This window comes from Corvus hawaiiensis, chromosome 16 (assembly GCF_020740725.1).
Source record: "Corvus hawaiiensis isolate bCorHaw1 chromosome 16, bCorHaw1.pri.cur, whole genome shotgun sequence".
NCBI lineage: Eukaryota > Metazoa > Chordata > Aves > Passeriformes > Corvidae > Corvus > Corvus hawaiiensis.
In genome coordinates this window covers 8929793-8944871 of record NC_063228.1, presented here as the reverse complement: position 1 = coordinate 8944871, position 15079 = coordinate 8929793, and the positions used below count along the sequence as shown (strand labels likewise).

The 15079-nt window shown below is 52.3% G+C and overlaps 1 protein-coding gene across 1 annotated transcript in view; it reads right to left on the bottom strand.

Moving 5' to 3' along the window:
- The window catches only part of HS3ST4 (heparan sulfate-glucosamine 3-sulfotransferase 4), a 57031-nt gene extending 42526 nt beyond the window's left edge, over positions 1-14505 (bottom strand). The window contains exon 1 of the mRNA XM_048321148.1: positions 13808-14505. Coding sequence (XP_048177105.1) covers positions 13808-14448 — 641 coding nt within the window. The 5' untranslated portion in view covers positions 14449-14505. The remainder of the gene's footprint in view (positions 1-13807) is intronic.
- Positions 14506-15079: the final 574 nt, after the last annotated feature.

The following is a 15079-nucleotide window of genomic DNA, read 5'->3' as shown; positions in this document are numbered from 1 at the left end:
CTGGCCGAGAGCGGGTCCCCTCCCTGTCCCCTGTGTCCCACCATGCCTCTGGGGAGAGGGGCGAGAGGCACCAGGTCCAGGGGCCCCTGGATGGGACACACAGAGCTGCACTCCCACCTCCAGCTGCCCACACACACATCCCTACAGCACCTCGCCAGGGGGATGGTGACCCACCCCCGCAGGCCAGCAGCCAAGGGGTTAAAGTGCCTTGTTATTGCTTCTGTAGCCAGGCTTCACTTATTTGCAGCCGGAATTCCCCAGGAGCCAGGGCTTTTACTAGTGGCTCCGCTGTAGAACCATGTCATTATAGATTGCAAGTTCCTTAAAGGTCAGATAACACAACACAATTGAATCATATTAGTGAGCATAGCGAGCTGATATTTTCCTAGGAAAACCCATAAAGCAGATTGTTTGCTACAGAGAAACACACTGTTGTATAGCAAAGCCAGTGTAATTGTCTGCACAAACAAACAAGTGGCTTATGAGAAAACCCTCCTGTGCTGCAGATCCTTGGGGTGGGAGCCTGCAGGACCAAGCACGGGGCACCTCAGGCAAGTTGGGTTTCAGCTTGGGTTACAGCACTGAAACACATTGCAAAAGACAAGGAGGGAAATAAACAATTTCCAAGTGTATTGTTGAGAGACAAATACTCGATACTTCATTTAATGTCTGGATGCGGGCAGCGGTTAATCCAAGACAGCGCTATTAAAGAAACGCAGAATTGATTGTGAGAATGATTGAAGATTTTTGAAGAGCACAATTTCCAAGGCTGTGATGACCCCACCTTTCTTTTTTTTTTTCTAATTTGCCTGTAATCTATTTGGACAAATCCTTTTATCACATTTATTTCCCTTCCAAGTTCCAACAGTGTGATTAATTACGGAACTTTGCAGTCCTACTTACCCTAGTGCACACTCTAATTTTGCTTCCTTTTAAAATGGTTTTCCATCCCTATTAGACACCTTTCCTTTTTCAGCTCCTTCACTTTGTCCCTCTGAAACCTGCTGTCGCTAACCCATCATACTGGCAACCACCCATCCTGCCTGATTCCGCAGTTCCATCTGGAGGCAGCCAGCACCAGTGGTCGCTCGCTTTCCGCTGCAGAGCGGCTTAGGCCTTTCTGTGGGGAGAGGAAAGGCACAAACCTCTTTTTCCAAAAATCTGGGTGCTTGTCAGACTCTAGGGTCTGCAGCCCCTCCACCAGCCTGGAAATTCTCATTTGATTTTAGATTTAACTTCAGAATGAAAAAGGAACTGGAATCAGCACAACTAGTTTAACCTTCCCCAGTCACAGAAAGGGGAGGAAAACTAATTCAAAAAATAATTTTGAATACACAAAGCCACATCTCCTCTCACTGACCTTCAACACCTGCATCAGCTGTCCGGGGCAGAGGAGCAGGAACACCACTGGCTCCCACTCCCACCTGTGTCAGCTCTCCTCCACTGCATTTCATCATGTCCCAGCTAAACAGTGGTGAAACACAGGCAGAAAAGCAATTAGATTTAAATCTCGTTTCCTCTATCTTCCCTTTTTCTTTTCTCTACTTAGATGCTCCTCAGTGCACTAATAGTATTTGCGTTCAGCACTGTGTGAAAGGAATGATTTATGGGTCTGTCCGCACTACACACTCCCAATGCCATTGCAGCCCCCTGAAAGGGCACTCCAAGAGTAGCCAGATGAGAGTGTTCTGGCACTGTGTGTAATTCTTTGTACACCCTGCCCACACAGTCACTGCTATCCTGGCTCTCTCAGTGCCTCTGTGCTTTCCTCACACTGCACTTGGCTCTGCTTCTGGAGGAAATGGGACCAAGACCCTCGACCAGCTTCAGCCCCTGCCGCTACGCACCAGCCACGCTGCTTCCACAGACCGATCTGCTGGTTTAATTGATGTTTCAGCTCAGATTGACTTGTGCCTCATCTAAGCCAAATAGGGGAGCAGTCCCTGCATTTCATTACCAACAGGTAATGCAAAGGCCGTGCAAAAACTGACCAGACCCAACAAGTCAAGCATGGTCAGGAGCACAGCACATCGAAAGCTGCGGTGACTCAGGTGCCAAAGTCCTACTGAAAGTCTCTGGGACCGGTCACATTTTCCTGGTGGCTCCGAATGTGGCTCTGTCAGTGCAGCTCCTGCGGCTCTGCGCCAGCAATGCCCTTCATTAATTCCTAATGCTGCCCCAAGTACATCTCATGTCCTCCAGGGCTTGGCAGCCCCTGTGAGCTGGGGCACAGAGCACAGCTCCCTACCTTCCTTCCACATATAACAAGAAGCCAAATGAAATAACGAAAGAAACTCATTTTAATGCCACAGAGGGAATTGTTTTATTGCTAAAGCAGCAAATAGAACTAATTGAATCCACTGGAAAAAAAAAAAAGGAGCAAAGGAATGAAAAGGGTAGGTGTGGAGCACAGACAAAAAGGGCGAGCTGGAGCCTGAATATTCATGGACCTAGAAACTGCAAATCCTTGAATGCAAAATATCTTCATAACTGATCATACTGCCAATGGCAATGCATGCACAGCTCGGAGACAGGCTTGGAATGTTTGCATTTGCAAGATTTTTTTTTTTTTTTTTAAGTAATATTATGGAACAAATTCTCTGGTTCATTAAGTTGCTTTGCACTGCCCTGGTAAAACAGACCATCCTGGGAGTGAGCACCAGGACTGGCACAGGTTCCCACAGGTGCTGAGCACAGGGCAGGTAGCAGCACATAGCCCTGGGATAGTTCTGGTGCCCCCAGGCAGTTGGGCAGGCGGCTGGCGGGGCTATGAAGGCGGCTCTGACCTCAGACCCTGCCATGGGCTGAGCGTGGTCCTGCATGGCTGGGCTGCTGAGCTGGGGCACTTCACCCCAAATCACCTCACCTTTCACATGCCGCCAGCTACACCTGCTACAAGCTTTTAAACTCAGTTTTCAGTGAATTTTAATTTTCAGTGGCAACATATATATTAATGTTGGGGGTTACCTTTTTATTAAGGCAGCACTCATGTTCTTCATTACAATACTAAGTCATCCAGCAAGGAACACCAAGGATATAAATCCTGTTAATGAAGAAGGAGATATGTATCCTGCACTCTATGCTCCAGCACAGAGGCACCAGTACAAGATGACTCTCATATGAAGTGCAAGGTGAGAAAGCTGGATTAGAAATGCAGTTTATACTCCCAAGGGCCATACAACGTTCACCTGGCACCACAGGTGCCAAAGGCACCCCAAAGGCACCCAAAACACCAGTCCTGCCTCAATCTACTTTCCCCACCCCGGGAAAGAGCCCAAGGCACAACACAGCTGCCTGGGTGTGCTGGTGAGGCCATACAGTGCCCGGGTCCCTCCTGGATGCTGACAGCCACACGTGGGAGGGGAAGGGCTGCAGCTGAGACCCTCCCCAACAGCAGCAGCAGCGCTGCAGGATGAGGGTGTCTCCCCAGCCTCGGGGTAATTGGGGGCTCAGCTCTCCCCAGGCTCACTGGAAGACAGAGGCACAGGTGAACTCCACCTCTCTGTAGAGCCCCCCCTTCCTCCCTACACCAGCATCTCAAATCCTTACCCTCTGGGCACAGCAAAGAGCTTCAGGCTCACCTCTGCCTGCAACATACTCCAAGCCTTAGAAAAAGTTAATAGGGGTCATGGGGGGAGCTGCACTGGGCAATGCCACACCAGAGCACCCCGGGGAAGGACCCTGAACCGGGCAGCAGGAGACGGACCTGCCACGGTGCCATGGGGCCCTCCCCCACTCCCGCATCCATCACCCCGCTGACAGCCAGCAGCTCTGAACTTACACACTAATAAACAAGCTCCTTACACAGCCTGGCCATGGGAAAGCACTTCTTCACCACTGCCTACTGCAAAAAAATGGCTGAGGAGTTCCTGATCAGGTTTTCCAAAGGAACCCATCTGCAGCAGAGATGTGGATCGCCTCCCACTGAGACAACCATATCCCAAGACAAGAGTGCTTCAGAGTATTATGTGGGAACAGAGCAATAATAAAACACCTTGCTGTAACTTTAGCAGCAGTGGCTCTAGCAGAAAAGCCTGTAATGATCTAATAACACATTTCCCTTGCTGCAACTCCAGCCTTGTGAAATCCAGGGTAGTTTGAGCCATAAATTCATCCCAGCTCTTCCTTTGTCATTAATTGTTAGGCTATTTGTACTACACATTTCACATACCAAACAGACTCCAATTTCATGGTGGGCTAGACTGCAGAAATGCTTCTTTTAATCTTTTTTGATTTTAAAGTGGTACCAAACTTAAATATTTTCTAATGGAGTGTATATTTTACTCACATCTAACAGTATCACTACAATTTAGGAGCAATAAAAGTCAAGCTCCCGTCTGTACAATAAGCTTGCAGCTCTATTTCCAAAGTTCAGTCAGTTAACCTAGGAGAGCAATAATTTCCCTATGATGAGTAACGATGCAGAATAATATTTAGTTAGAGGTAAACCCTTTTTGCATAGGAAATTGCATTATGATTTGCTGGGTCTATGAAGTTCTCAGCAAGATGCTTTAGTTTACCAATGAAATTGTAGCCTCAGGCATTTTTTCACAGTGCTTTGATTTTTTAGGGGGGGGTTCTAGATGATTTTGAGCTGAGTAAGGAGCCATTATCATTCCAGATCCCGGCATGTGCGGCAGACCCAGCAACAGAGCTCCTGCACCCTGTTCCCCACGTTGGCAGTGGAGGATGAGCAGCCCAAACAACAGCTGTCCCACCTCAGGGGCTGTGCAGCCCTGGAGTCTGTGCCCCTCCACAGTGCGCCAGCCCCTTTGGGGTTTGCCCTGCCAGACCCAGCTCCTGGGGGGTCATGCACACAGGTACTTCAGCGATTGCAGCAGGTGCCAGGATGCCCTGGATTGTGCTCATTTGGCCAGATACCCATTTCTCTGGGGGACCCATTAACAAAGATCAAGAGCAGGAACACTGCTGAGTGCCCTCCCTTCACTGCTGGGTCCCAGGCATGTGTAACACCCTCTTTTCTGAGGTGCAGCTCAGCACCAGCACCACCCATGGCCCCAACATCCTCCCTCACGCTGCGAAATCACCATCCCAAACACATGGCCCAGCGCCCAGGAGCTCCTCTAGTTCATGCCTGACTGTGGATTTGCCTTTCTGTGCAAGGTGATCAGCTCACGTAGAGAAGGCAGAGCCCTTTTCTAGGGTACCCAGAGTCCTTTCCTGAGGTACCAGTGTCCCTCAGTGCACCCTTCTGCTCTGCGGGCCCCAGTGCCAGAGAGCATGGAGCAGAGGTGGTGATTGGTAATTTGGGAATTAAAAAGGTACAAATGAAGAGCCCCAAAATGAGCCTGAAGGTGCAAGCACTGACAGTGCAGGGGAGCAGCACTGTGGGATCGATTCTGGCGCTCCTGGGGGAACAGACCAAGGAGGGATGAACCAATAGCCAGTTAAAGACCTCCAGCAGCAATGACTTCAGGATCCATGCTCTGCCACCAGCATTTCTTGAGTCAGCACTTTGGATGGAAAACGCTCAGTTTGTTGTTGAACAAGCAGGACCAGAGCCAAGTAATTGACAGTTTGTCACACAGCACCTTCCACCCAGGACTGAGCTGGGAGGTGACCCCTTCCCACATCTCTGGGGCTCAGTGGTGGGCCCTGAATGGCAGGGGAGGGGAGGGGGGGGGAAGCAGCTGAGCCTCCTGGGGCACAGAAGCACCTGGAAGAGCCTGAAAGCCTCTGGGGCTGGTGCACCCCCCATGTTGGTATCACACAGTTTGGGTGGGTTTGTCTCCCCCTTGGCTGGGTGGCAGCAGCTCCTGCTGCCAGCTGCGGAATCCAAGCATGGTTCAACACCCAGTCCTGATGCTAACGTTGGCTTCCCACGGGCGTGCTCACGGGCTCAGCTTAATTATATGAGTGCCCATCAAGAACAAATACAGAAAGGGCAGAGCTGAGGCTGAAATAAAGTTATTTGCAGATGTGGATGAACACTAATACTAAATACATCACTGTACCCATCTCAATGCAAAATGAAAGGAAATACACTAAAACAAAGGAGAACTGTGGATCTGGGCAACCACAGCAGTGCTGCTCTGCTCGAATCCAAAATCATTACTGCTAATAAAGGAGGGGGCCAAGTCCAGTCCAGCCTGGCTCTGAAGGGAATGGAAATCAGATTTTGGCTTGAAATGTGTTACAGCAATCTCTGTAATACAAAATAAAGTCTGGCAGATGGAGTTATTTTTATCCAAAGCTAGTTCTGTTTTGTAGGTCGGTGGCTATAACTGATGTCCCTTTGCTACTTCCTCTTCCCGCAGGTCCCCCTGCCTCAGTTTCTCCAGGCACTGACAAGATTGGAGCAGACAACTCCAGTGTATTTTGGGAGGATCCTACCTAGCTGTAAAAATCAATTGTGAATTTTGTATCCACCCCCAGCATTTGGCCTGTTTATACTGCCAAATATATTCTGTAAAGAAGTACTGTACTTCACAGGAGAGCTTGTCAAGGTAAATACCTTCATTTACATAAAATGTGACTAGCAATTGAAATGTTAAAGCCATAAAGAGCAAGTTTATGATCCATCCTTGATGCCTGGATGTATAATACGACAAGGGGGGAAATACTATGCCTTGCAACATTTACTAAATTGGTGTGTTGACACTGGGGAGGGAAATGGAAGACTTTGAAAAAAGAAGCTTGGAGGTTTTTTTTGAGGGGTGTTTTTTGGCTTTTTTCTTCTTCCTTTTCATAAATATGAATCTGTTCCCCAGCCTTCTACAGTCAGCTTTCAACACTCTCCTTCAGCTTGGAAACTGCAGCTACCTAACTAACAAACGGGGTGAGCAGTGTCCACGTGCCATCATGCGTGGAGCAGGGTCTGGGCAACAGCTTGGCCATGCCCAGGGAGAGGAGCTGCTCTTGGCAGGGTCAGGGCCCAATCCTGCCCAGCCACTCCCCCCATACCCCTGACAGGCACTTTTGATCTAAACAGGAATTTCTCACTGTGATTGAAAAGCCTCTTACAGTCTGGAGTTTCCTTTAAAGTTTTTGAAATATAGGGGAAACCAATTTAAACCTTTTACAACCCGAAATAATACTTTTTAATAAGTGGATAAAAAGGCTAAAATGAACTGCTGCTCACATGCACAGGACAGTGAAATTACAATATCCACACTGGATGCTCTGGAAAGCTTGATTGTGCAGGTTCCTCACCTGGACTCCACACAAATGTTTCAGCCATTCATTCATGCCCATACCTTCACACCCTTTGCAATTCATCGAAACCACTTCAAGCAAAGATCATCTGAAAGAAATTACCTCTGTGTATCACATTCCGAGCAGTGAGAAATGTCCCACATGAACTGGCCCAGCCCCCAAAGCAATAAAATTTCTGCTGAAGTGCATGAAATAATGACTCAGAGAAAAGGAGTCCTCATGACAAGAAGAGGTAAAAGAAACCCATGAAAAGAAAAAGACTCTGACCTTTGTCGATACAAGGTGTCACAAATTCGTGTTGGAATTTTGACTTTGAAAATCTAAAGCCTTTGCCCATAACTTTCTTTGAGAAGCTGTTGGTCCTTCTCTGCCAGTCTGGGCTCTGCACAGAGCAGAGTGAGCCTTGTTGAGCCAGGGAGCAAGCACAGGTCAGGTGCCTCATTTAAACCAGAGAATGTGACCACCCAACACTTCCCCTTTTGCTTCTCCAAGGGGCTGTTTTTTCCCCAGGCCTATTCTCGAGTTTTCTGTAACTCTACGTGCATGAGCAGTACTGCACTCACAAAGAGAGCGAAGCTCACAAACTTTGACATCACAGATAACACTTAAACTGTTAGCAGCAAAGCACCAGAGTGTTTACAGAGTGGGTTATTGAGCAAAATCCTAGAGAAAGGATGTTGTTGAGACTACAGTGCAACAGTTCAATGATTTCAGGGCTGGTGACATATGCCAGTTTCCTACATGCTCCAAGGGATGTTCCAACAGTCACTGTAAGAGGCATCCCCAGCACTTGTGGCTGGTTGTGCTGAGCCCTGTGTCCGTAACCCTCCCAAGGGAGCTGTGTCACTGCTTCTGTTCACAGGCTCCCCACACACACCGTGATCAGAGTGGGAGCAGGGCAGAACCCCAGTCAGGCATGGTGGTGGGACGTGGCCCTGGTCACTCCCCTCCACTCTTCTGAGGGAATGGGGTCAGTCACTGCCCTGCCAAGGCGGAGTGGGGCCGGTGCCTGGGGGCTGCCAAGGGGCACAGAGAGCACCCTGCTGCCTCCCCCTCCTGCTCCCACCCTTCTCTCAGCACTTTGTGCCCACAGTCTACTACAAATACATTTCACATGGAGGCAGAAGCAGTGACAAGCCCTGTGGGAGGGAGCGGGTGCTCCGGAACCATCCTGCCAGTGTGTTGGCCCTGGCACTTCTCTCACCCTCTTTGCAGGAAGAGCCAGCGCAGCACATAGGGGCTGCCGGTGCTGAGAGCAGCTGCCATTCCCATGGCTACAACTGAGCAGCCTGTGGATAACCATCATCAGGTGATAAAACACCACAAATAGACACAATTCATTCCTTCATCCCATTCCTTGAGCTAAAACAGAGCAGAAAGGAAGGAGACAACTGCTGCCCAGGAAGGGTACAGGGTGGGTTCCCCTGGCCCAGCACACAAGGCAGGGGCAGAGCCAGGAGACTCCCAGCTCTGGCACACAGCAGACTCACTGCAGTAGCTCTGGGTGCAGAAGAAAATCCATGCCTACTGCTGGAGTGGCCTCTCATCAATCCCCAGATGGGTGAAACATGGGGGCCAACCAGAACAGAGCCTGACCCCTGCTTGCAGTCCCCAGCCCAGACCCAACCCAGGTGTCAGCAAAGTCCAATACACTGGATCCACAGAGGAGAGAGGCAGCTGAGTCACTACATTTCAGCAAAAGCCAACTCACAGGAGTGCCCAGAAACAAAATCAATACACTTTCCCTAAGTTACCAAAAGTGCAGTGGGTACAACACTCTAGGAAGGCCTTTTGCAGAGAAACACAGCAGTTCCCAGGCTCTGCAGCAGTGCCTGTGGGGAGCAGCAGACCCCAATCCATCTGCCCATTGTAGGTGTTCCCACAGTGCTGTCAGCACAGGCTCTCAGTGCTGATGGAAAGGGTTTGATTTCCTGAATGCCCTGAGCCGATCAGAACAGCACAGGCATTACCCAACAACACAATTACAGCTCACAGCAAGGTACAGCTCACAGCGAGGTGACACTGTGTGGGATGAGGCTGAAACGGCCCCAAGCTATTGTTGCCCAACAGCTGTTAGGGGATGTTGAAGAAGAGTCCCCCCACACATCCCTGGACACAATTCCTGCCAGCAGCCATGGCAGCAAAAGCCAGGTACTCCAAGGTTGGGTCATCCCTGGGCATACAGGGATGGCCCCACTGCCCCAGCCTCCAGGTCAGCACAGGAAGGAAGGTGAGATGGCCCCATGGGGAGCAGAGCCCCCGGCAGCAATAACAACACACAACAGCTGCCTCCCCCATACAGACAAATTGAGGGTCCACAGGGATGCGACTGGGTGCGCCAGCTCCAGAGCCACAGCCAGCAGCCCCACGGAACCGCTGACTCGTGAGCGCATGTTTATCACTGAGAGAAGAGCTCCCTGTCATGACATTATTCATTACTTGTATGAGGGCAGCAGCTCACCAAATAACACGCAGGCCTGACTGCTTGGGAGAGCACTCCAAAAAACCCAGACAGGTGGTGCAAATAGCATTAGACGTGCAAGCCATTCCACTGCCTGTCATGGTGACTGTTCCTGCAGCGGGACCACTCCACGCACACAGCTACACCCTGTCCAAGTGCTCAGCACTGCAGGCCCAGGGCAGAGAGGGGAATGTGATCTACTCACAGATACAGCTGCAGCCTCTCCATGAGGGTTCCACTGAGGAGGAAGCAAGGAGTAAAGCAATGTGCATGTACACACAGAATGTAACTCTTCCAATCAGTGAACCTTAAAACTCAATTTCAACTCACCACTATCAGGTGTTCTCTTTGTGTTATGGAAATCATATTCGTGTTAGAACTGCAAGTTTGTTTTCAAAATACTGTTACAAAACCCCAGTTTTTCTGCTAAAGGCAGGATGTCAAGACAGCCTTGAAAACGTAATGTGACAGAACTGAACCCCCTCACCATGCTGAGCCTGCAGGCAGTTGGGGATGGTGGCTGGGAGCACTGGGCTCTTCCACTCAGCTCAGAGAACCTCAAGGGTGCCCAGCTGATGAGGTCTCCTGTGCTGGTCATTTGCACCAGCAGAAAGACACAAGCAAAGCCCCCCCATGCTGGTGCTCAGAGCTCCCACTCCCTTCACACAGCCACCTGTCCCCAGACCAGTCACCAGCAGCATCTGAGCATCCTGAGGCTTCTGCCCACCACCAACAGTGCTGGTGCATGGCAGCATGGCCACTGCGCAGTACCAAACAGGATCACCCCCCCCTTCTCCAGTCACACAAAGCCACTGGGACCACACCGACTCCAGGGCTCCCCTGCAGACCCCTGCCCAGCTCCCTGGGTTCTCTCCTCTCTGAGGCCAAACCACGGCCCCCAGCACCACAAGGGGACAAACCTGTCCAGGTGTTGGATATTGTGGGCAGTTTGCAGTTCCCATTATCCACAACATCCCTACACACTTGCGTGCCCTTGATCCACACCCGGGCAGGGAACTCAGGCATAACCCAAATGATGCGCCTGTCTGTGCTTATAATGAGCATTTGTGAATGTAATCTCCATTCCCTGGCCTCAGAGGCCTCTCTGTCATTCTGCCATCCTTTTTGTGCTCTCAGTGCTTTTCCAAATGCAAGATAGCTCAGGGCAGAGCTCACGGCATGGGACATGCCCACTGAGGCATGAGCATCACACTGGAGAGAGCAAATGCCTGCAGTCCCACCTGGCCACGGGGGACATGCAGAGATCACTCTGTGCCTGGGCACGTCAGAGAGCAGGGGGACACTTGGACACTGGATAAAAATCAGCGGCAGCTCCTGCAGGAAAGATGCCATATCCTGGGGAAGGAAGGAGCAAGTTAAAGACAACGACTTACAAAGGAACGGCAGAGGGAGATTGGATGCCGTTTAAGGAAAGCTGTACCATGGAACTTGTCCTTCAGACAGCCCAGCATTAGGATGGACAGAATCATAAACTGCAACCACACAAACAATTCTGGCAGCATAACAGAAACTAACCAAAACTAATCTCAGCCCAGTTTGCACCAGTACATGTATGGGAAGACCTCTGTTTGCAACTGCCACATGAACTGAGCTAGTCAGACACAGCATACAAACCTTCGGCTTTCCCTACAGGTTACCAGGAAAAAACAGAGCAGACGGTGTGGAACTGCCATCCCGACATGACATCCTGCCCCCAGCAGCACAAAGCTGGCATCCCCTGGCCCAGTGTTTGCAGCATCTCCAGTGGCTGGGAGAGATCCTGGACAGAGACCCAGAGCGTTCAAGGCTTTTCAATCTCAAGGCAGCACAGACACAGGCAATGCAGCATGGGGTACACACAGAGAAATGGCAATGCCCTGGTGCCATCTCCATTTCACAGGTGGAGAAGGTATTTCCCTTCCCTCCAGCTCTTCGAGGCTGGGAGATAATCTTGGGACTGAACAAGGAACCCTGAAGGTCTGCCATTCCCTTATTTCACTATGTAAGAAAAAACTTGACAACGTAAAAGCTCACAGTGTATAATGCAGAAGTCACCATAAGGAGAGGCTGGTAAAAACTTCAATAGTTGCTTCTTTGCTAAAAGAACATTGACATTTCTGTGGATAGGAAAAATCTCCAATTATTCTACCTGGGACACAGCTGTGAGCTGTCAGCCTCCCTGGTGCACTCAATCAGGTAATTTCAGAGAAGGTCAGGAAGAAACAGCTGCTGGGATGGACAGCGATCTTTCCCCATTCTGCTTTTGGTTTGTGTTTGCACGGCACTAAATGCCAGTCCATGACAATAGCCTGGCACCAGAACAGCACCAGGGAAGTTGTGGCTGCTGCTGAGGCCAACAGCAGCGTCCTGCCCCTGCAAGGCTGAACACTCTTGGAAGGAGAGGGGGAGAAGCACGTGTTGGGGTTGGGCAGGTGTGAAGGTAACTGTAGGTCAGGCAGCCAGGGCTGCAATAGCAACAGAGCAGCAGAGTCATTTCTTTGTCCTGTGTCCAGAGCATGCATCCCACAGCCTGCTCTGCCCAGACCCTCACACACCAAGGGTGCCCCAACCTGTTCTTCTCCCACCTCTCCCCCCCGAGCAGCAGAGCTCCAGGGCTTGAAATGAGCTGCACACACCAGAAAGCTGCTGCAGGGATGAAAAATATCAAACTGCAATTCTGCAAATGAAAACCTGTGTGTGCCTCTTATTCCACGAGAGGAGTTACACCCACTCACTAGCCCTTTTCTAGTAGCTTGACTTTAAAGATGAAAAAGCAGCTACTCATCATACTCAGTGCTTGATCTTCTTCTGCCTGTTTTGAATAAAACCAAACTTTTTTTATATGCCACTTTCTACCATCTTCTAGCAAGTTTTCTAAACTTATTTTTCAAGGTAAGCCTTTCCTCCAGGAAAATTCAATACAACAAAATACTGTGTCTGAAATTATATCTATAAACACAATAACCATAGCCAGTCCTTTATTTCTTCCTCCCATCAGAGCAGCACACTGAAAACACTCTCAGGGACCACCTCACTTTCTCAGTGCTGAGATCCACTTTCTTGAAATCCCTCCAGAAAATCCCACAGCATTTCACCAGAGCCAAGTGGATGCCACACCAAGTGTTACGAAGACTTTGCTTCCACAATCCCCACAGAAGACTGCCTGGAGTTTCTCACATTTAAATACCCCTGACACGAAGACCTTGTACTTTCTTTTAATAAAGAGTGACCAGATAATCCAGGCAGTAACTAACCTGCTGCTTCTTATTTTTAGCTTCATTTTCAGAGCAACTAAGCAGCTGCCATATTAACCACAACAAGAACTTCACCAGCTCAGCCACAGATCACTTCTTATCAAGAACCAGTACGGTTTGTCTTGAACAGTGAACTACAGAACTACTGAGAATTTTAAAGTTCTACTGATGTGCTGCATTCTGCTCAGAAATTTTTAAAGAGAAACACTGAGCCATCACAATCCATTGATTTGCTAAACCTGCCAAGACACTTAACACTTCCTTACTGCAGTCCAGTGTTTTCTAATAACCAGGACTTTTAACATAAAACTCCTTTAAAATGTTACCCACCATCAGACAACAGTATTTAGAGACTTCTTCACGAACAGAATTAGATCTTGTCAATGGAGAAAACTTCCTGACGAGGAACTTGTTGAATAAAGAGTAAACCTTATTTGTGAAGCAAAGCCTGTGCTCGCAGGAAGGTAGCATCCTTCAGCCCCAGCAGCACCTGGAATAACTTGCGATCTTGTTTATTTCAGTAATTATTAATTACCGACCTATTTAGGCGTATTTTACACCAAGTACAGCTGAACTGCTACGGTCTGCTCACACACTCTGACCAACCGAGAGGGATGTTATTACAGATTTCCTACTTTCCCACCAGAACACCGCGTTTTCAATCGCCACCGCTGCCAGGCGCGGCCCCCGGCGACCTCCCGCCTGCCCCGGCATCGCGGCTCGGCTCTCCGGCTCCGCACCCGCCGCGTCCCCGCGGAAGCACGCGGGGATCCCGGAGCCCGCGCCTTCGCCCCGGGTCCCGCCGGGGGGAACAGAGGACCCCCGGGACCACACAGGAGCTTCCCCCGCCCCGCACGGAAGCGCATTCCTCCTCCCCCCCCCGCCGCGGATCGCGCCCGCAGTCCCCCGCCCTCACCTGTACCACTCCAGCCCCTTCTCGTAGTTCCTGTCGAAGAAGTGGGGCTCGGTGCCCACGGCCCGCACGTCGGGGTGTGCCCGGATGGCCTCCAGCAGCGCCCGCGTCCCCCCCTTCTTCACCCCGATGATGAGGGCTTGCGGCAGCCGCTTCTCCCCGTAGTCCGGCGTGGTGCTGCCGCTGCCGCCGCGGCTGCCCGGGCTGCCGGCCCGGCTCAGCTCCTCGTCCGTGGTGCTCGACTCCTGCGGGTCCCTCTCGAAGGCTCCGCTCTGCGCCGTGATCACCTCCCCGGGGGCCAGCTGCGTCCGCAGCCAGGTGCCCGCCGCGCCTTCCCGGCTGCCGTTGGAGGCCCGCGGCGGAGCGGCTGAGGGGGCCGGGGCGCCGGAGCTGCCCGGGGCGCTGGCGGGGGAGCGCGGGGCCACCGTGACGGGGGAGGCGGTGGGGGAACGCGGGGCCCCGGGAGCCGCCGAGCCAGGGAGCGCGGCGGGGGAGCGCAGGGCGGCCGGACCGGTGCCCCCCATCAGGCTGTAGCACAGGTAGGTGAGGCACAGGGAGAGGCTGCACATGCAGAGGAGCTTCCGCGCCGGGGGCCCCTTAGAGCCGCGCCCGCCCGGCACCCCCGGCTGGGCGGGGGGGGACATGGCTGCTCCCCGCTCCTCGCCCCGGGCACCGGGCGCACATGGTGTCAGCCGCCGCCCGGCCGCCCCAGCCGCATGGGGCGCCGCTGCCCGCCCGCCCCGCCGCCGCCGGTGGGGGGGGGGCCCGCATGGCACGGTCGCCGCCGGCCTCCGCCGGGTACCGGGGCGCTTGGGCTCCGCGCGGCCGCGCTCCGGTGCCGCCGGCTCCGCACTGTTGCCGCCCGAGTTCCTGCCGCGAAACTTTGTGCCGGGTGGGAGGCGGGAGCGCGTTCCCGGCGCGGGGAGGGCCCGGCCCGCCCCCGCCCCCGCCGCCGAGAGCGCGGGGAGCGCGCCGGGCCGGGCGGCGGCGGCGGCACCGAGGGGCAGCGGCCGGGCAGCACCGCGGACAGCGGCGGGAGGCGGCGCGGGAGCCCGGAGACCCCCGGCCCGGGCAGGCCCAGCTGCCGCAGTCCCGCTGGCCAACCCGGCTCGCCGGGGACAGCCCTCCGCTGCCCCACACCCCGCCTGCCCCACCTGCTGCCCAGACCCACCCTCCGTGCCACATCCACCCGTGTCAGCACCCACGGCACAGGGAGGACGCAGGGCCTCAGAAACAGGGGCAGTGCCAGCTGTAGGCTACAAATCCTCCTCCTTT